This window comes from Glycine max, chromosome 13 (assembly GCF_000004515.6).
Source record: "Glycine max cultivar Williams 82 chromosome 13, Glycine_max_v4.0, whole genome shotgun sequence".
Lineage (NCBI taxonomy): Eukaryota > Viridiplantae > Streptophyta > Magnoliopsida > Fabales > Fabaceae > Glycine > Glycine max.
The window spans coordinates 19,849,650-19,870,595 of record NC_038249.2 but is presented as its reverse complement, the minus strand read 5'-3'; the positions used below and the strand labels follow the sequence as shown (position 1 = coordinate 19,870,595).

General features: G+C 30.8%; 2 protein-coding genes across 2 annotated transcripts; both read left to right on the top strand.

Moving 5' to 3' along the window:
• The first annotated feature begins 1,279 nt into the window (after window positions 1-1,279).
• Window positions 1,280-3,524, top strand: LOC100811144 (glutamate receptor 2.8). Its single transcript, XM_003542237.5, has 4 exons — window positions 1,280-1,668; window positions 1,804-2,128; window positions 2,217-2,626; window positions 2,814-3,524. The coding sequence occupies exons 1-4, from the start codon at window positions 1,321-1,323 to the stop codon at window positions 3,177-3,179; spliced, it is 1,449 nt and encodes a 482-aa protein (XP_003542285.1). The 5' UTR covers window positions 1,280-1,320; the 3' UTR covers window positions 3,180-3,524.
• Window positions 3,525-6,141: 2,617 nt separating this feature from the next.
• Window positions 6,142-20,654, top strand: LOC100783907 (glutamate receptor 2.8). Its single transcript, XM_026124853.2, has 6 exons — window positions 6,142-6,415; window positions 12,223-12,534; window positions 12,657-12,983; window positions 13,174-13,574; window positions 13,934-14,039; window positions 20,275-20,654. The coding sequence occupies exons 1-6, from the start codon at window positions 6,142-6,144 to the stop codon at window positions 20,535-20,537; spliced, it is 1,683 nt and encodes a 560-aa protein (XP_025980638.1). The 3' UTR covers window positions 20,538-20,654.
• The last annotated feature ends 292 nt before the right edge of the window (window positions 20,655-20,946 follow it).

The window sequence follows — 20,946 nt, the reverse complement described above, 5'->3', positions numbered from 1 at the left end:
TTTTGTTTGCCTAACCAAAGACAAACTGATTTTCAAGAGCCTACTTGATTTTCCTTCCCTCAAGACTCCTAAAAAAGTATTCAAAGTTGTGAAAATATGATAATTTTAGGTATAAAATAAAATGAAAAGATAAAAAAGATGTGATTAATTAAAAAATAATAATAATATATAACATGCATTTCTTTTAAAGAGAATACATTAAAAATGCAAAATACCCTTAGAATTACATTTCAATTTCATTTAATATACAGATAAATTATACAAGTCAATTAATGTGCTTATAAAAGCATCTCATATTAATCAAACGTTATTTTCGGGGAAAGAGTTCGAAAGAAAAAATTGAACAACGACCATGAATTCAGGTTACAATAATTAAATAAAAGAAAAAGGTGGAAAATATATTCAGCTGAAAAAAACTTGTCAAACTTGTCGGCGACATAGATGTTTTAATTGCGGTTGTGTGACAAATTAATCAGTTTATATATATATTATAAAAGTTTTTTTTTTTTTACTATTGTGCATCATACAATTTTTTAAGATTTTATTTTTCATTTTGTATAACATCATATCGTTTTGTTTAAATTCACAAAAAAAAAATCGTTTTCTTTAGATATCAAATTTTCAGTGCGTTGATATATTTGATAATTAAAGTCGTGATATATGCAATGAAAGTATGCTATACCAAATTACTTTACGATATACATTTCGTTTATTTTCCACCTCTTTTGTCCCTTTGTACAGACGTTTTCTAGACTCACTGCCTCGTGACTCGTGATGCGCCAACAATCTTTGAATGAACAAAAATATTTAAATAATACCAATTTTTTTTAATTAATGTATATTTCGTTGAGGATATATTCATAATTCTTATGCATTTAAAGTAAAACAAAAATCCTTAGCGTATAATGTATTTAACATAAATTATCAAGGTATAATTGAAATTAAATTAAATTAATATTTTAAAAATAGAAAATGATAAATTATAACAATTATAAATATTTTACTCTTGAAAGAATTCAATTCATATGTCAAAATAAATTAGTATATTTTTCATTTAAATTATTTTTTATAAAGAACAATTTGGTTATATAGTTTTTAAATTTTATTTTATAAAGTATAGCCAACTAATCATATTTAAAATTTAATAATTAAATATTGTCGTGCTATTTATTTTTTTGTAATAATATTTAGATTTAGATGTAATAATTTGTTGTGAATTGATTATATTATTTAAGTAAAGCCATCAGACATGGTATATAAAGAGGAAGGAGAGGAGGGAAGTGACAACAATTTATTGTTGCATTTTATTTATACGATACGATGGCTAAGTGTTTCTCATCCCTTCTCTCTTGGTTTCTGATTTTTTTGTTTGTGCTGCTACACACACAAACGGGGTATGGTTCAAATGCAACATCAAAGTCGGAAGCGATCATCAACTTGAGAGTAGGGGTACCCCTGAAAAATGGTTTCCCCCAATTTGTGAATGTAGTTTGGGACTCTCATGAAAAGAAGTACAACGTATCTGGATATTGCATAGACGTTTTCTATGCCGTTGTAAACATTTTACCTTTCAAGGTTTCTCTAGATATTCAACCTTTTGAGGTTGAATCACGTGACAATTCTGGAGCTGGATCATACGATTCACTTCTCCAACAAATCCCAGCAAAGGTTAGTAAATTTCAATCTCATACAAGTAACTATCTATCTATCTATTTTATATGCCTTTTTATTTGGAAGAAAAAAAAGCAAAAAATTTGACACTGTACTTGTATTTTTCTTTACTAAAACATTTACATGGAACAGTACGATGTTGTGGTAGGGGATATAACAATCCTGGCCAACCGTTCAAACATGGTAGATTTCACACTGCCATATACAGGATCTGGATTTAAAATGCTAGTAACAGTTCAACATGGGAGGCAACAAACCATGTGGATTTTTGTGAAACCCTTCAGCTGGGATCTTTGGTTGAGCATAGTCATCATCTCTACCTTCATAGGGGTCTCCATACTCGTCATGGAAAGAAATGTAAATGCTCCTACTGATCAGGAGGGTTTGCCAAATCGAAAAAAGCTTAGCCCTGCGACAATCTTATGGTTTCCAATTTCACAAGCAATTCTTCCTGAAAGTAATTAAACATATAATGTTAATTATTAATGTTTTAATTTACTTTACTTTATGTATGAACGTGCTTAATTACCGTTTTGTACTTTCAGGACAAGTAGTGGCCAAGAACTGCTCGAGATTTGTGTTAATGATATGGCTTCTATTGGCGTTCGTGCTCATGCAAAGTTACACTGCAAACTTGACTTCTATATTGACTTTGGATCAGTTAGGACCCAGTTTTTTTAATGTAAATGATCTAAGAAAAGGTGGTTATTATGTTGGATATCAATCTGGGTCTTTCGTTAAAGATGTGTTGGTTCAGCAATTTAAGTTTGATACGTCCAAGCTGAGGCCATATAGCAACAGTGCTGAGTATCATAATGCTTTAAAAACTGGAAGCCAACGTGGTGGTGTTGCAGCTATATTCGATGAAGTGCCTTACCTTAAAGTCTTCCTTCAAGAATACGGATCCAATTACATCATGGCCGGCTCGAGATATAGAAATGATGGCTTTGGTTTTGTAAGTGCCTTCTCTCTAATTCGTTACTTATTAGCTACAAAATGTGACTGTGTATCTTGCTTTATAAATGAAGTAATTTAGTTAAATTTCAACAACAATTTAATTAATTGAATGCCCATTATATACATATATATAGTGACAGCATTTATCTGTAGTATTGTAATTAGTAGTTTATTTTACATTGCAGGCATTCCCTTTAAACTCCAATCTCACCACTCACTTTTCGAGAGCCATCTTGAAGGTGACTGAGAGTGAGTTAATGAATGAAATTGAGAGAAAATATTTTGGGAAGAAGGATATTGAAGAAGACTCGTCTGCGGAAATTTCTTCCGCTGCTCCAAGCCTCAACTTTCATAGCTTTGCAGGGCTATTCTTGATTACAGGGATTAGTACTTTATTAGCACTAATGGTCTCAGAAACTGTTATTTGGCGAAGGGTCATTTTGATGGCTAAAGCAATCAGCCAGAGGTATTTGTTCGCCACTCCACCTCCCACCGAAACACGCGTTCATCCAATTCATGATGATTCAATTCGCGGAATAGAGGCCATTTAACAAGACCTTCTTTTAACATCTCAGAGACTCTCGTCTGTATATGGCAAAAATAACAGGAGGAGCAAGCTTAATTAGGGGTAATGTCTGAATTTTATTTGAAGACAGAAGACTAACATGCAGGGTTATGTTACAACCCTTTTCTTGCGCACTTTTTGGACTTTTTTTTATTTATTTATTTAACATAGAACCCTTGTATTTTTTTCTTTGAGATAATTATAATTAAGTTTGGTAGGACTACTCCAAAAGTAACTTGATAATGTTCTTTTTTAAAGTAAATTATATACTGAGTTACAATCATTTTAAAAGATTTATTTTTATTTTTATAATTCATTTTCTTAAAATCTAATTATTTTAATAAGTGATTACTCTTAATCATAAAATAATGAGAAAATAAACAATAATGATTGCTCGTTGTAGTAATTCATCCCTCAGGACACACAAGTTTTATTTATTTAATTAGTAAAGCTTAAACTGAGCACAAGATACGCCTAACTAAAGACTCCACACACCATTACCGAACATCAAGAAAAATATCACGGATACAACTATAAAACCCATAATGATCTACTATGTTTTTAAAAAAGTAAAAAATAAATATTCACTATTAGATTTTAATATAAATGATCAAAATTAAAACATACAAAATCATGTGAATTTTAAAATATCAGACAAATTTTTTAGGTAATTACATAATATTGAATTATCAGTATAGTTATATGATTTATATTTACTCTTATCATTTCTAATGTGACTTTTCATATGATTATCAAACTTTTGAGTTAATTAGCTAACTTTTACTAATTTATTTACTTTTTGTGAATTGATTTGTGTGTAAATTTTTGTTATAGTACATTTTAGATAGACTCAATAAACTTTAAGTAAATTCGATAAACTCTCGAATTTATTGTCAAGTCAACAAGTTAAAAAAATTAGACAAAAATACAAATCATTTTGGATTTTTTTTTATCTGGTTAGTGTTTAATATATTTCCATTTAGTGTGTTGTTCTCCAATTGTATAATAATATCAATCCTTTGTTCTCTAACAACATCATCCCTTGATGAAAATGTTCTACCACTACGATAACATATGCAAATTATTATCTAGTAGTGATGCATTACTATATTTGGTTATTTAAGTATTATAAAATTTATGATTTATGATTTTATTTTATTATGTTGTTGAAATATTTAATTGGTATGTTATTTATAAATATTTTATTATTATTTTTATATAAAGTGAACTCTTACAAATTTACTAGTTAAGTCAACGAATTTAGTATATAAAACTCTCACAAGTTTATGTAAACTCTCTTTCATAACCTTTATTCTCTCACATAATATACCCTAAATTGCACACTTTTTTTTTACACCACTTCTTTTTTCAATAATTAAAAATTATATTTGAGTATTCGCACACTTGATATATCATCTTTATTTTTATTTCGTAATTGCGATGCTTGGTTATGAAACTAAATATTTCCTTATCTTTGACATAGAACTCCCAAATTTACATATAGAAAGCTTAGAGTGAATCACAATTTGTATGGGAAAAATAATTCCTACCTAACCTCACCATCTTTTTCTCAACAATAAGTGTATGGGAAAATAATTCCTACCTAATCTCACCATCTTCTCCCCAATGCATTACTTCAAGCTGACTAAAACAGTTACGAGCCTAAACTGATCAAGAGGCAATCTTTCTAAAAGTTACTTTATTTGAAGTTAAGTTTATGACCAGTCACTTTGCCTTAACTTTATTAATGCTACTTTTTTTTTCCTTCATACTACATTTAAAAGTCAAAACCCACTGCTCCAATAATAAAGTTTTTATCGACGATCAATATAATTAGATTGTACTTAGATAAACTTATTTTATAAATAAGAAGTAAATAAAAATTTAAAAAATTATAAACTAATTTATAAAATTTATTTTTTCCAAAAAAACTTATTTTAAATTATAAATAAACTATTTTTAGCTTATGAAAAAATCATATTTCATTTTTTCTTCTTATTTCATTTTTAAAAATCTCATATATTTTGACTTAAAATAAATACGACTGAGAACACTATATGAGAATAAAAATTAAAAATAATAGATGGTTTGGATTAAAATACTTAAAATTTAAAATTAAAATATAATATATCATCAAATATCTAAAAGATTAATCAAACAACAAATAAATTTATAAAGATCTCAATTATTTTCATCGTCGTTGTTGTCGTCACCTCTACAACCATAATCGTCGTCATTGTTGTCACCACTATCATCGACGTTGGCGTGGTGGTGACAACAATAACAACGACTACGGTCATGACAGAGAAGGTGGTGGTAGCCATGATTATAGTGATGATGATGGATTAACCATATTTTATATATTTTAGGACATGATTTATTTAATGAATATTTTAGAAATTTAATGGTTATATTAGATTTTAATTTGAATTTTTAGATATTTTAATTTTAACCGTCTATTATTTTGATTAGATTAAAATGAAAGAACAAGATTAAAACATTTTAAATTCAAATTAAAATTACATTTAAACCATAAAATCTTTATAAGATTTACCAAATTAAAAATCAAACATTTTAAAGATTTAATTTACTTCAAGATCCACCATAACCACTACCTTAGCCTGGCGATGGTCACAATGGTGATAACAGTGACAACAATCATATAGGTGGTAACGACAATGATTGAAGATCATAGTGGTTGTTGTGGTGGCGACCATGATAATTATGATAACAATGGTCATGACTATGGTGATGGTCATGGTGATGATAAGTTTAAAATATTTTAGGACATCATAGATTAAATCTTTATAATATTTAATTTTTTGTTTGGTAAATCTTATGAAAATTTTATAGTTAAATGAAAATTTAATTTGAATTTAAAATGTTTTAATCTTGACCTTTCATCTTAATTTAACAGTTGAGATTAGTCATTTTCATTCTTACATAAGATGATCATTTTCATATGTAACACCCTCTATGACGACGGTGGTAGTCATGTTTGTGGCGATGACACTGGTGGCATCAGTGATCATATTGGTGGCGACGATGATAGTTATGGCGACGATCACGACGATGGTGATAGTGGTTGTCATGTTGGTGGTGATGACAGTGATCATGACGGTTATTATGACCATGGTAGTAGAGACAACAACAACAACGGTCATGTTGGTGGTGACGACGATGATTGTGACGGCAATCATGGTGGTGGTGATGGTGGTGATTGTGATTGTGGTGACGATTTTGACATAAATTAAATCTTTAAAATATTTAATTTCCTATTTAATAAATCTTATATAAATTTTATGATTAAATGAAACTTTAATTTGAATTTAAAATATTTTAATCTTGATATTTCATTTCAACTTAACACATCAGAATAATTATTTTTATTTTTACATAAGAGAATCATTCTCGTATGACACATCATATATATATATATATCAAAATAATAATCAATGACTAATTTGAAAATATAATTAATGAGAAAATAACATATAATTTGATTGATTAAAAATCTAACAATATCAAAATTCCCAAATTGAAGTTTCCTTAAAAATTCTCCCTCTATACATACTATTGTATCATATTACAAAAATATTATTTATTAAGTTAAGAAATTGTTTTATTAATATATTTTAAAAAATATATTTTTTAAAAGATATGTAGCATTAGATTGACTTGAGATGACTCAAAATATAACTCAAACTTGTTTTAAAATTATTACCGGTTTGATTTCTTAAATCTAACCAAACCCGTAAAAAAAAATTGGTATTGGACGGTGTTTTTTTTTTTTATTTTTTTATTTCGCTAATATAATCTACTACCAAACTTAAAATAATTCTAAAAGTCATTTACTTTTTCTTGAAGAGGAAAGTTAACAGAAATTTACTTTTAAATGACTTTTTAATATTTTTCCAAAATAAATCAACTTTAAGACGACTTTTGTGTTTTAAACGTTTTTATATTTCCACTACGCATCATGACTACACCAAGTTATTTAAATAGTTTCGTCCCCTAATTAATAATTAAGCACTTCAATCCAAAACTATTCTTATGATGGGACCATTTACATTCTATAATATTAATATATGATATACTCAACGAAATAGATTCTATGTTTTGTAACTTGCCTGGAAGTATCTCGAAGAGGAAGTATGTATAGAAGCAAAATATAAGCGTCCATTTCACTTTCGATCGATTGGGACTAAAAGAAAGGAATAATAAGTGTAGTAAATTAAATACATGAGAAAATAGATACATATTTACAATAATAATAATAACTCTATCATAATAAAAAAAGAAAATACGTTATGTTTATCAATTTAATTTCGTGCGGTATAAGATATTACTTGAATAAAAAATTGTGCTAAATTATTTTTGAAATAAATTTTTAAATATTAATTATATCAATTCAAAATTATTTTTTTAATGAAATTAATCATTTAAAATTAATTTTACAAAACTAATAAACATTCAAGTTACTTGTTCTCGTTGGTTGTCAGGTCACAGTCTAGAAGGTTGAAGTCTTGATGGACAAATATCGTCACCCAGAAAATATGAACTCTGCCTTTCCGCGAAATTGTCTTGTACAGAGACAGACTATCCATCTACTTTTAGCCATGTGTATACTTTCAATGTTTTTTTTTATTATATATTTTTATACTTTCAATGTTTTGACTTTTGTCTTATATTATTTCAAATTATAATATAAGATACATTTCGTTTATTTTCCATATCTTTTTCTTTTCTTTTCATGTAGACGGCCTTCTTCATCAAGACTCACTAATGGTTGGTCAATCTTTGAATAAACAAAAATATTTAAACAATACTAATTATATTTAATTTATGTCTATTTCGCTGATGATATATTTATAACTGTATATTAATAATATTCAAATAAGACTTGTCAAACTTTTAATAAGCACATATAAAATAACATAATAATATTTTTACTTAGTATATAATGTACGTATCTAACATAAATTTATCAAAGTATGTATAATTGAAATTAAATTGAAATAATATTTTACAAAGTAAAAATGTATAAATTATTTACAATTAAATATTTTTCATGCCTCGGAACAATTCAATTCACATGACAAAATAAATATAACTATTTTCTTTTGTTTAAATTACGTATATAAAAACACAAGTTATTTGGTTGTATATATAATTGTTAATAATTTATACAGTATAACCAAATAATCATTTCAGAATGTAATAATTATACAATTTCATGTTATTAGGTCTAATCATTTTGGTTGATCTTTCAAAAGTGGTCAAACATGTTTCAAACCAAAATCGCTTTCTTTGTCCTCTTTCCAAATGGCATATGTATGAAGCATGACATCATTATCCGTCAACCAATTTTCTTCAATGATACCGCTTGCTTGTAATGACCCTTGAACTTTTGCACTTTCAAATTAATTTTTTGTCATCATAATTTCAGTTGATTCACTATTTTTTCGCGTAGTTCACTTTGAAATTTATTGTAATTTTTTGTGACTCTCAACTAAAATGCTTGACCAACACCAACAATTGGATTGATTAAGATATTGAGCCATGAACTAATGAGGTGTGTATCTTCTTTGATTGTAAAAGCAAGTTGAGACTTCCTTTTTGTAGAAGAGCCTCGTATTACTCAATGGTGATATTTTTTAGCTCAATTTGGGTAAAAAATTGTGAAAATTGCAAACCAACTTTCTCATTTGAAAACACAGTGAAATTTTTTTGGTGGAATTGAAGGAAATGTTTGAGAACGTTGAGAATTTACTGTGGAAAGGGTTAGAGTGTTTGACATAAAATAATTTGGTGGTGGTGATGGTAAAAAAAGGAAAGGAAAAAAACAAGAACGATTTTGTGAATTTTGAATTGAAGGAGACAAGTGGTAATTTTATAAATAAAAAAATATAAATTTGTCAATCAAATTGATTTGAATCTATTTCACAAAAATAAAATTTAATTAAGATTTAGATTGAAGAATTGAGATTGAGGAATGAAAAATAAGAATGAAAATTATATGTAGAAATTTTGTGTATACCGAAACAAATTTATAAAATGTTATTACATTTTGTAATGACTAAACAAATCTAGAAATTTTATTTCTCACGGGGAAATTTTTATAGTCAATGTTTACTATACACACCAATGATTTTGACGAGTAACCTTATTATTTTTACCCTAGTTGAGAGTCTCTTCCTCTCTCTTTTCAAATTATCTCACCCACCCACCCAACCTCTCATTTTCATCACTTTCCTTCTTCTCTCTTGATCCACCCTCTCATCTTCCTCACTCTTCTCTTTTTTCCTCTCTCTCCTTAGCACCCCTTCTTACCCACTTCTTCTTCCCCCTTCCCTTCCTCCGTGTGATCCCCCCCGGCTTTCTTCCTCCCCATCCTCCAAGTGTCCCTTCCCCTTCTTTGGTACGTTTTTTTTTTTTTTTTGTTTCGTGGATCTTTTTTGTTGATTTATTTTTTTATTGAATCTTCAGTTATTGATTTATTTTTCTTTGTTCTTCTTTATCTCCTTCTTCTCTCCATCTCAACTATTTTTTTTTTATCATTTTTCTCCCCCACGTTCTATTGTTACTCGATGAACAATAATTTATTTAAAAAAAAAATTATGCAAATTTACAGAGTTTTTTTCTCCAAGAAATGGCATGAAGATCTTGAGAAATATTTTATTGTCTGACAAAACTTAAATCTATCTTTTTCAAAGACTCAGCATTAAAGATGTTTTAATGACTACAACAGTCACAATTGCTGCAATTCTCAGTTATACATACCACGTGGTGATGTTTTTGAACTGGGTCTTGAAAATGACGTGACTAACATATGACTTGGAAGTGTGATGGGGTGTGAGTTGTATCATTTAATTATATATTAAATTAAAAAATATTTTTATGGGTGTTTTATATTTTTATTAATGTCTCTTTAAAATAGTAGTACTTGTTATATAATATAATTTTAATTTATTTTATTTTTGAATTAATGATGCATAATTTTAATTTTTAAGTTATTCTTAAGTTAGTTATATTTTAATAACTTAAAATATTTTTATCCATTTATTTATATTTTACAAATTTAAAAAACATATTATTTATTATTTACTTGTTAAAAGTATTCTTTTTATATGTAATACTCAGGAAATATAGTGGTAGATTTGTATAAGGCATTTTCGCAGAAAGATAGAGACCTCAACTTTCTAGTCAATAGTGATTACTCATTGACAAAGTCACAGAACAAGCAAACGATAGCAATATACTGGCAATGTAATAGCTGCACAGAATTAGTACAAGACAAAATATTTTCATTTTAGTTCGGTACGTGGATACTTCCAGGCAAGTTACAAAAGAGAGAATCTATGGTTGAATATCACATATATTAATTAATTATCAATAATTACCAAAAATCTATGTTAATCAATATAATTTTAGAATGTAAATTAGCAGTCATCCATCATGGTCACATCATGAAATAATTTTTTTTAAAGGATCATATCAGGAATTAATTAATTTCGGTACGTGGATACTTCAGGGCAAGTTACAAAAGAGAGAATTTATAGTTGAATATCACATATTAATTAATTATCAATAATTACCAAAAATATTTGTTAATCAATATAATTTTAGAATGTAAATTAGCAGTCATCCATCATGGAATAAATTCTTTTAAAAGGATCATGAAATAATTATAGAATAGAATGTTATGAATTGAAGCACTTATTAATTAGGCAGGTTATGAATTGAAGCACCAATGGGTGATTTATTGATGTAATTAGCCGTGCGAACGCCCTCGTACTATGTCCAAGATGGGGAAGCATTGAAACGGGGGAGAGTGCTCCTCTGAAACGTGGCTAGGAATTACGACCACGTAAGGCGTGACTTTCGCCCAAACGAGAACTTCCCCAATGGTGAGAAATTCTTTGGCTGTAACACTCCGCAGTCAACACATGTCACCTTCGTTTTGGGGAAGAGGTGGTGGAGGGCACTAATAAAGATTAAACAATTCTGACTGTTTAATTTTTAAAATCTAATTATTGAATCTGATTTTGGATTTGGGTCTATTGAATTTTATTTTGATTTTAATCAGGACTTACCAAGAGAAAATGAAAAAAAAGGAAAAACATTTTCTATCGGGTTTTAATAGTCAAAAACTTTTTAATATTATTGACTCGTTTTGTCTAAGTAATATTCGAAAAATTAATGACCATCATTGTTTAATGGTAGGGGTAAAAGTATTAACAGAATAAAAGTTGGAGGATTAAGATTAATCAAAATTTTATTCAAAAACAAAAAATGAAAATTTAAAAAAGTTCAAGGATAAAAAAGATAATTAATCCTAATTTTATTAATTTGAAAATATATATTTATGATTGAGTATCAAAAGAAGTGTTGCGTAAGACTTTGGAGAAAAAAAAAAATTAAAATGCTCATTTGACTTACATCTGGACTATACAAGACATCATGAAGAGGTAAGATACTAATGCGAGAACTTTAAAAAATGTGACTAAATACTTTCCTACAAGGAGAGTATTACATCAAAATTTAGTCTCAAGTCCTTACTTGTTTAATCAAGTTAAGAGTTCCTAACTGCATGCCTTTTAATATGTGGATGATATAAGTTTTGATTTTGAAATCAAGAAAAGTAATTAACATTGAGTTTTAACTTTGGAATTTGGAAGTAAACTTTAATTTGGTAACTAAGGACTTTCACTTACGTAAAAGTAAGATAAAGTACATACATTATAATTTTAGCAAGAGACATAAGGAATTACTTGAAAATAGATATGGGAGAAAATTAAAAATGTCATATCCCACATGTTCTACGTTTAAATACACAAGATCATTAATTAAAAAGCTGAAAAAATTATGAAAGATATGACACATAGGATACAAGTGGAATGCCTAAAATAAAGAAAGGTAAAACCGTTATTCTCCAACTCAAACTCTCTGTATAAAGATGAGGAAGTTGACAATAGTGTTTCCATGCATAATATATACTAGCCATAATCTAATAAGATATGGCTAAGCGCTTCTCACTTGGTTTCTGATTTTTTTGCTTGTGCTGCTACAGACACAAACGGGGAATGGGTCAAATGCAACACCGGTAAAGTTGAGAGTAGGGGTACCCAAGAAAGATGGTTTTCGCCAATTTGTGAATGTAGTTTGGGATTCTCATGAACAAAAGCACCACGTATCTGGATATTGCATAGACGTCTTCAATGCCGTTGTAAACCTTTTACCTTTCAAGGTTTCGCTAGATATTCTACCTTATGATGTTGCACCAAGTGACAGCTCTGGAGCTGGATCATACGACTCATTTCTCCAACAGATACCAACAAAGCTTAGTAAATTTCACTCTTATATATATGCCTTTTTATTTAGAAAAAATATATAATAAAGCCAGAAAATTTGACTGCTATTCTCTACTTTCTCTTTACTGAAAAAAAAAAGATGGAACAGGAGTACGATGTTGTGGTAGGGGATGTAACAATTCTTGCCAACCGTTCGAATTTCGTAGACTTCACGCTGCCATATACAGGTTCGGGAGTTAAAATGTTGGTACCAGCTCAACATGGGAGGAAACAAACCATGTGGATTTTTGTGAAACCCTTCAGCTTGGATCTTTGGTTGAGCATAGTCATCATCTCTACCTTCATAGGGGTCTCCATACTCATCATGGAAAGAAATGTAGATGCACTTCCTCATCATGAGGATTCTCCAAATCGAACAAAGCTTAGCCCTGCAACCATCTTATGGTTTCCAATTTCCCAAGCCATTCTTCCCGAAAGTAAACATATAGATATTGTTAATTAATGTTTTAATTTTCTATTCCTTTCGTCTCAAAATAAGTATCATATTTGGAATAAAAAAATTGTCTTTTGTTTGTGTAAAATAACTTAAGACAACACTTATTTTGAGAGAGGAGAAGTATAATTTATGTATGAAATAATTAGTGTATATTAATTATGAATTTTCAGGACAAGTAGTCGTCAAGAACTGCTCGAGATTTGTGTTGATGGTATGGCTTCTATTGGCGTTCGTGCTCATGCAAAGTTACACTGCAAACTTGACTTCTATATTGACCTTGGAACAGTTAAGACCCAGTTTTCCGGGAAAAGGGGATTATTATGTTGGATATCAAACTGGATCTTTCGTTAAAGATGTGTTGGTTAAGCAATTTAACTTTCTCCCATCCAAGCTGAGGCCATATAGCAACAGTGCTGAGTATTATAATGCTTTAAAATCTGGAAGTCAAGGTGGTGGTGTTGCAGCTATATTCGATGATGTGCCTTACCTTAAAGTATTTCTTCAAGAATACGGATCCAAATCCTCTTACATCTTGGCTGGCCAGACATTTAGAGATGATGGCTTTGGTTTTGTAAGTGCCTCCTCTCTATTTCTCATTCTTGAACAATCCACGGTAGCCTTTGCCTTTGGTGTGTAAACAGAACATAACAGAATGCTTATTATTGTGCTCTGTTTAGTTTCATTTTCATTTGATTTCTATTTTTAAAGTATACTTAATTAAACACATAAAATATAGAAGTTGTAACCAATTCATTAGTCTATCAGTTGTTAGTTACAAAATCTGATTTTGTGTGTCTTGCTTTAAAAATAAAGGAATTTAATTATATTTTTCAATATCAAATTATATATACATGTACAATATAGTGACTGCATAATCTGCATTTATCTATACATAGTATTCTAACTAGTTGTGTTTATTTAATTTATCAGGCATTCCCTTTAAACTCCAATCTCACGGCTTACTTTTCGAGAGCCATCTTGAAGGTGACTGAAAGTGATTTAATGAAAGAAATTGAGGAAAAATACTTTGGGAAGAATGATGTGTTAGAACAAATCTCTTTTAACCTGTGATATTACAAACTACAAAGAAACACAGGTTATTAATAAAATGCGGAAATTACAGATCAAATCATACCTCTAACCATTGCTATGAAGAGTTTCTTGTTTTGGTTCTTCCAAGCTCTCTCTCTTCCACTCTCTAGATGGTGTATAAGACTGAATTCGAAGGGATGAGCTCAGGGACCAAATTCATGTGCTTATATAGGCATTCTACCATCAAGAATGCATTTATCAGCCATTACCACTCATTATTGGCTGTTACAATTCTTTATTGGCCATTATCATCCATTAACAACCATTCAAAATGGCTTTCAAAACTGATGAGCGTTACAAAATTTCAAAATGTTATGACCATGAATTATTACATTCTCCCACTTGGTCCAAACATTTTGACTTAATGCTCAATCTTCTTAAGAAATGAATATATGAATCATAGTGATAGTTCCTCTTATAACGAGTAATATCATCTATGTATTACAATATACTCAATTTCCCAAGCAGTATACTTAAAGTGGTAATAAAACTTCATGAATAAACCCAATGTTTATTCTTGGTCCAAAACATAATTTTTCTCAAATAAATCAATGTGCACCAAAATATGAGAAAATATCATAATATAAAAGTTTCAATTTTTACATATATGTATACAATCATAAATTGGAACCAAGTCCCATTCTTTCTACATGATCCTTAAATTTAAACGGTGGCATGCCTTTAGTTAAAGGATCAGCGATCATCAACTCAGTGCTTATATGCTCAATGACCACTTTCTTGTCTTTTACTCTTTCTCTAATGGCTAAGTACTTAATGTCGATGTGCTTACTTCGACTTCCACTTTTGTTATTCTTAGCCATAAAGACAGCAGCTGAGTTATCGCAAAAAATTCTTAAAGGCCTTGAAATAGTATCAATTATCTTCAGCCCAGAAATGAAACTTTTAAGTCATACACCATGTGATGTAGCCTCAAAACAAGAGACAAACTCAGCTTCCATGGTAGAAGTAGCAGTCAAAGACTGCTTAACACTCCTCCATGAAATAGCTCCACCAGCCATCATGAAAATGTACCCAGATGTTGATCTACGAGAGTCAACACAACCAGCAAAGTCTGAGTCTGAATAACCAATCGCATCTAGATTGTCTGTCTGTCTATACATAAGCATGTAATCTTTGGTCCCTTGAAGGTACCTCAACACTTTCTTAGCAGCTCTCCAGTGGTCAATACCTGGATTACTCTGATATCTTCCTAACATTCCAACTGCAAAAGCAATGTCAGGCCTTGTGCATACTTGAGCATACATGAGGCTTCCAACAACTGAAGCATAAGGAATGTTTTTCATTTGTTCCCTCTCAAAGTCATTCTTTGGACATTGGTTCAAATTAAACCTATCACCCTTCACAATGGGAGCAACACTTGGTGAACAATCTTTCATCCGAAATCTCTCTAGAATTTTGTTAATATAGGTTTCCTGTGATAGACCCAAAATACCTCGAGATCTATCTCTATGAATCTTAATGCCGATGACATAAGATGCATCACCCATATCCTTCATGTCAAAATTCTTAGAGAGAAATTGTTTCACCTCATGTAGCAAACCCCGATCATTGGCTGCAAGTAAAATATCATCTACATATAAAACAAGAAAGCATATTTTACTCCCACTAACCTTGTGGTATATGCATTGATCCATGGGGTTTTCATCAAAACCAAATGAAGAAATTATCCCATGAAACTTAAGGTACCACTGACGGGAAGCTTGTTTTAAACCATATATAGATTTATTAAGCTTGCAAACCAAATGCTCACCACTATTAGAGGAGAAACCTTCAGGTTGTTTCATATAAACCTCCTCCTCTAAATCACCATTAAGAAAAGCTGTTTTCACATCCATTTGTTGCAACTCAAGGTCAAAATGAGCAACTAATGCCAAGATTATACGAAGAGAATCTTTCTTAGATACTGGAGAAAAAGTCTCTTTGTAATCTATTCCTTCCTTTTGAGTAAATCCCTTAGCAACAAGTCTTGCCTTGTATCTCTCAATGTTGCCTAATGAATCCTTTTTGGTTTTAAAGACCCATTTACATCCAATGGCCTTCGCCCCATTAGGCAACTCTACAAGGTTCCAAACTTTGTTACTCTGCATGGAACTCATCTCATCCTTCATGGCATCATACCATAAATTTGACTCTTTACAACTCATGGCTTGATCAAAAGTTTCAGGATCATTTTCAGCTCCAATATTATAGTCAGATTCTTGCAAATATACAATATAATCACTAGGAATAGCTGATTTTCTTACTCTAGTAGACCTCCTTAATGTTGCATCAACATTTTCTTGGGGATCATGTTGTTCAACTGGTTGTTCATCATTTTCATGAATTTGATGATCAACTTGATCTACTGGATTATCAACAACAGTTTGTGGAATGCCAATCATGTGTTGTTCATCATCCCTTTGAACTTGAGGGGTATGAATTACAACCAATCTTTCATTTGACGTGGAAGGTTGAGATTCTATATAATCAATTTCAGAACCTAAGTCCCTCAATTGATCACTCCCACTGATCAAATCATTTTCAATAAATTTGGCATTTCTTGATTCCACAATCCTAGTAATATGATGTGGACAATAAAACCTATAACCTTTAGACCTTTCGGCATATCCAATGAAATACCCACTAATGGTCCTCGGGTCAAGTTTCTTCTCTTGTGGGTTATATATTCTCACCTCAGACGGACAACCCCAAACGCGCATATGTTTCAAACTCGGTTTCCAACCTTTAAATAACTCAAAAGGTGTCTTTGGGACAGCCTTGGTTGGAACACGATTTAATATATACGCTGCCGTCTTTAGTGCTTCAGCCCACAAGGATTTAGGAAGATTGGAGTTGCTAAGCATACTCCGCACCATGTCCAATAATGTTCGGTTCCTTCTTTCTGCCACACCATTCTGATTCGGAGAACCAGGCATAGTGTATTGGGCAACAATCCCATGTTCTTGAAGGAACTTTGCAAAGGGACCAGGTGCTTGTCCATTCTCAGTATACCTGCCATAGTATTCTCCACCTCTATCTGATCTCACTATTTTTATTTGCTTGCCACATTGGTTCTCAACTTCAGCCTTAAAGACTTTGAAGGCATCCAATGCTTCGTATTTGTTATGAAGCAAATAAACATTCATATATCGTGAATAATCATCTATAAAGGTGATAAAATATTTCTGACCATGTGCATCCATATCTGGACAACAAATATCAGTATGAATTATTTCTAATATGCTTGAACTCCTATTAGCACCTTTCTTAGACATGTTGGTCTGCTTACCCTTAATGCAGTCCATACAAGTCTTAAAGTCAGCAAAATCTAGAGTATTGAGTACCCCATCTTTCACTAACCTTTTAATCCTCTCAATGGAGATATGTCCTAATCTCCGGTGCCATAACATAGAGGAATTCTCATTAATATTACACCTTTTAATACCAGTTTGAACATGCATAGAACTATAAGTGGCATTATTTTGTAAACCAAGAAGATAAAGACCATCAGACAATATACCATTCCCAACACATTCAGAATTATAAAATAACTCAAATGATGTGTCTTTGAAATTAAAGGAATATCCAAACGGTACAAGCCTTGAAATAGAAATCAAGTTTCGGGAAAAACTTGGTACATAAAAAGTCCTTTCTAATTTTAAAATAAAGCCACTACTTAAAGTCAAAATGCAAGTTCCAATGGCCTCCACATGTGAGCCTAGCTTATTGCCTGATAAAATGCTTTGCTCACTTCCCACTGGTTTCCTTAGGTTTTCCATACCCTGTAAAGAATTTGCAATATGAATAGTAGATCCAGAATCAATCCACCAGGTGTTAATATTAACACTAACCATATTAGATTCATAACATACTAATGAGATTGATTTACCTTTCTTCTCAAGCCATTTCTGGAATCCGGGGCAATTCTTTTTCATGTGTCCCTTCTTCTTGCAAAAGAAACACTTTGCCACCTTCTTAATATCAGCTTGAGGTGGTATTTTACCATTCCCCTTCTGATAAGCTTGAGACTTAATTGCTTTGTTCTTCCCATAAGCAGTAGTCAGTAGTGCACTCTCACCCATCTCCATTACAAGCCTTTCTTCTTCCTGAACACACATGGTCATTAATTCATTGATAGACCATTTATCTTTATGTGTGTTGTAGGAAATCTTAAATGGCCCATATTCATGCGGAAGGGTGTTCAAAATGAAATGCACTAGGAAGGACTCAGACATATCAACCTCTAGTTTCTTAAGTTGAGCTGAAATATCTCGCATTTTCATGATGTACTCACGCACACCTTTCACACTGGTGAGCCGAAGAGAAGAAAACTTCATGATCAAGGTGCTTGCTAAAGTCTTATCTGAAGTGATGAACTGGTCATCAATGGCCTTAAGCAAGTCTCGGACCTTTTCATGCTGGTCAACAGAACCACGTATCCCAGCCGAGATTTTAGTCTTAATGAACATCACGCTGAGCCGGTTGGATCGTTCCCACCGCTCATATAGCGCAACGTCAGCTGGGCTACTTTCATTTGTGATTGCAGGTGGTTCGTCTTTCCTTATAGCATAATCTATGTCCATCCACCCCAATTGTAAAAGAATTCTCTCCTTCCATATCTTATAGTTATCTCCTTTGAGTTCGGGAACATCACATTGAATATCAGAAAAATTAATAGTTTGAGAAGCTGCAAAATTCAAAGGCTTATGTCAAAATTTGAGGCATACTAATCTTAATTGTATCTTTTACCAATGTAAACATACCATAAAATTGAATCTTGTGACATAAAAATTGCCTGTGGGCTAAATTTTTAATTCAATAAGAAACAATTAAACCTTATGATAGAATAATCAAATTATTTGCTTAATATTCATGCTTTACGGGTACAATATGAAAATAATTTAATTTCTATCGTAAATTTTTACTTTATGATAAAATCGACAAATTATACATACATCATGATGCCTGTGGGTAAATCATGAAAAATAATATGTCATTTTATCCCAATTAATTATACAGATATAATAAAAATTCTTGTGAGATAAAATTCATTATATAAGTATAATTAATTACAATATTATGTCTAATTCCTTATATGATCTTTAACCAACTTAATATATAATTTTAATCAAATATAGATGCTGTGGCTAATCCATAATTAATCAAAATCATAAAGATCACTTAGACATAAAAATTTATTATATGAGAATAAATAGTATTTTGCATTTCAAAATCAAGATACAATATAATTATGAATAAGATTCTCATATAATTTTATAATTGAAATATAATATTATGCATTTGATTTCATATATATATGCATAGAATAAAATGTTCTAGAATATATTCATGCATAAATTAAATCAAAATTCAAAAAACTGTAAAGCACAATGTGTATATAACGTATTAAAAACAACAACATATCAAAAAAGCTTTACTGGTTTAGTGGTCTGCACATACATTAGTGTTCTCGGAGTCAAGGGTTTGACACCCAGCTAGCACAAAACGTAGGAGTTTTTGTCTTTTTTTTTTTTTTTTTTTTTTTTTAAACACTGTTCATCATCTTCAACCTTTAGCGGGTCAAACCCGACCCATACGCAGACCCGTTCGTTTTTCATTCATTCGGACACCATTTTTCACGATTCAAAAGCCAAAATTAAGGAAATCAAACGAAATACATATTTCTAATTTTATTTTTTAAGAAACAAGGCCCTTCATACCATAAACAAAATCAAATCGGAAAATACCGAAAAACGAAAATGGACAAGGCAGAGGCAATTCTTGCTCTGATACCAAATGTTAGAACAAATCTCTTTTAACCTGTGATATTACAAACTACAAAGAAACACAGGTTATTAATAAAATGCGGAAATTACAGATCAAATCATACCTCTAACCATTGCTATGAAGAGTTTCTTGTTTTGGTTCTTCCAAGCTCTCTCTCTTCCACTCTCTAGATGGTGTATAAGACTGAATTCGAAGGGATGAGCTCAGGGACCAAATTCATGTGCTTATATAGGCATTCTACCATCAAGAATGCATTTATCAGCCATTACCACTCATTATTGGCTGTTACAATTCTTTATTGGCCATTATCATCCATTAACAACCATTCAAAATGGCTTTCAAAACTGATGAGCGTTACAAAATTTCAAAATGTTATGACCATGAATTATTACATGATGATATTGGAGGAGAAGACCCGTCTGCGGAAATTTCTTCTGCTACTCCAAGTCTCAACTTTCATTGCTTTTCAGGGCTCTTCTTCATTACAGGGATTTCTACTTTATTAGCGCTATTGGTCTCAGAAACTGTTATATGGCAAAAGCCCATTTTGATAGCTAAAGCATACGGTCAGAGGTATTTGTTCACGGCTCCACCTTCTGCAAAAACAAGTGTTCCTCCAACTCATGATTCAACCCACGGAATAGACGTCGTTTAATTAACAAGACCTTCTCAAAGATTCCTTGCAGATGGAAATTAAATTATGTTTGTATGCATATGTATGGCTTGGTAATTGCAAACAAGTTAATTAGGAGGGGTTATGTCCGAACTTTAGTTTAACATGCAGAATTACGTTACAACAATCATATTAGCCGTTTGGCAAGTATATCAAATGTCTAAGTAATAAAATTTCGGAAGTCCGAAAGTCGATTTTACATGAATTTTGTGTTATATTTATCTTGGATACTTTCCAATTTATAAAAGAAAAAGAATAGAGGAAAAGAGTAGACGAAAGAATAGAAGGCAATAATAGTGAATTAATAAATGCAAGAATTAAAAGCAAAATAATTAAAGAGAGAATTCAATGAAATGCAAATGTTAGGACCTAACATGCCTTGTCTACCTAG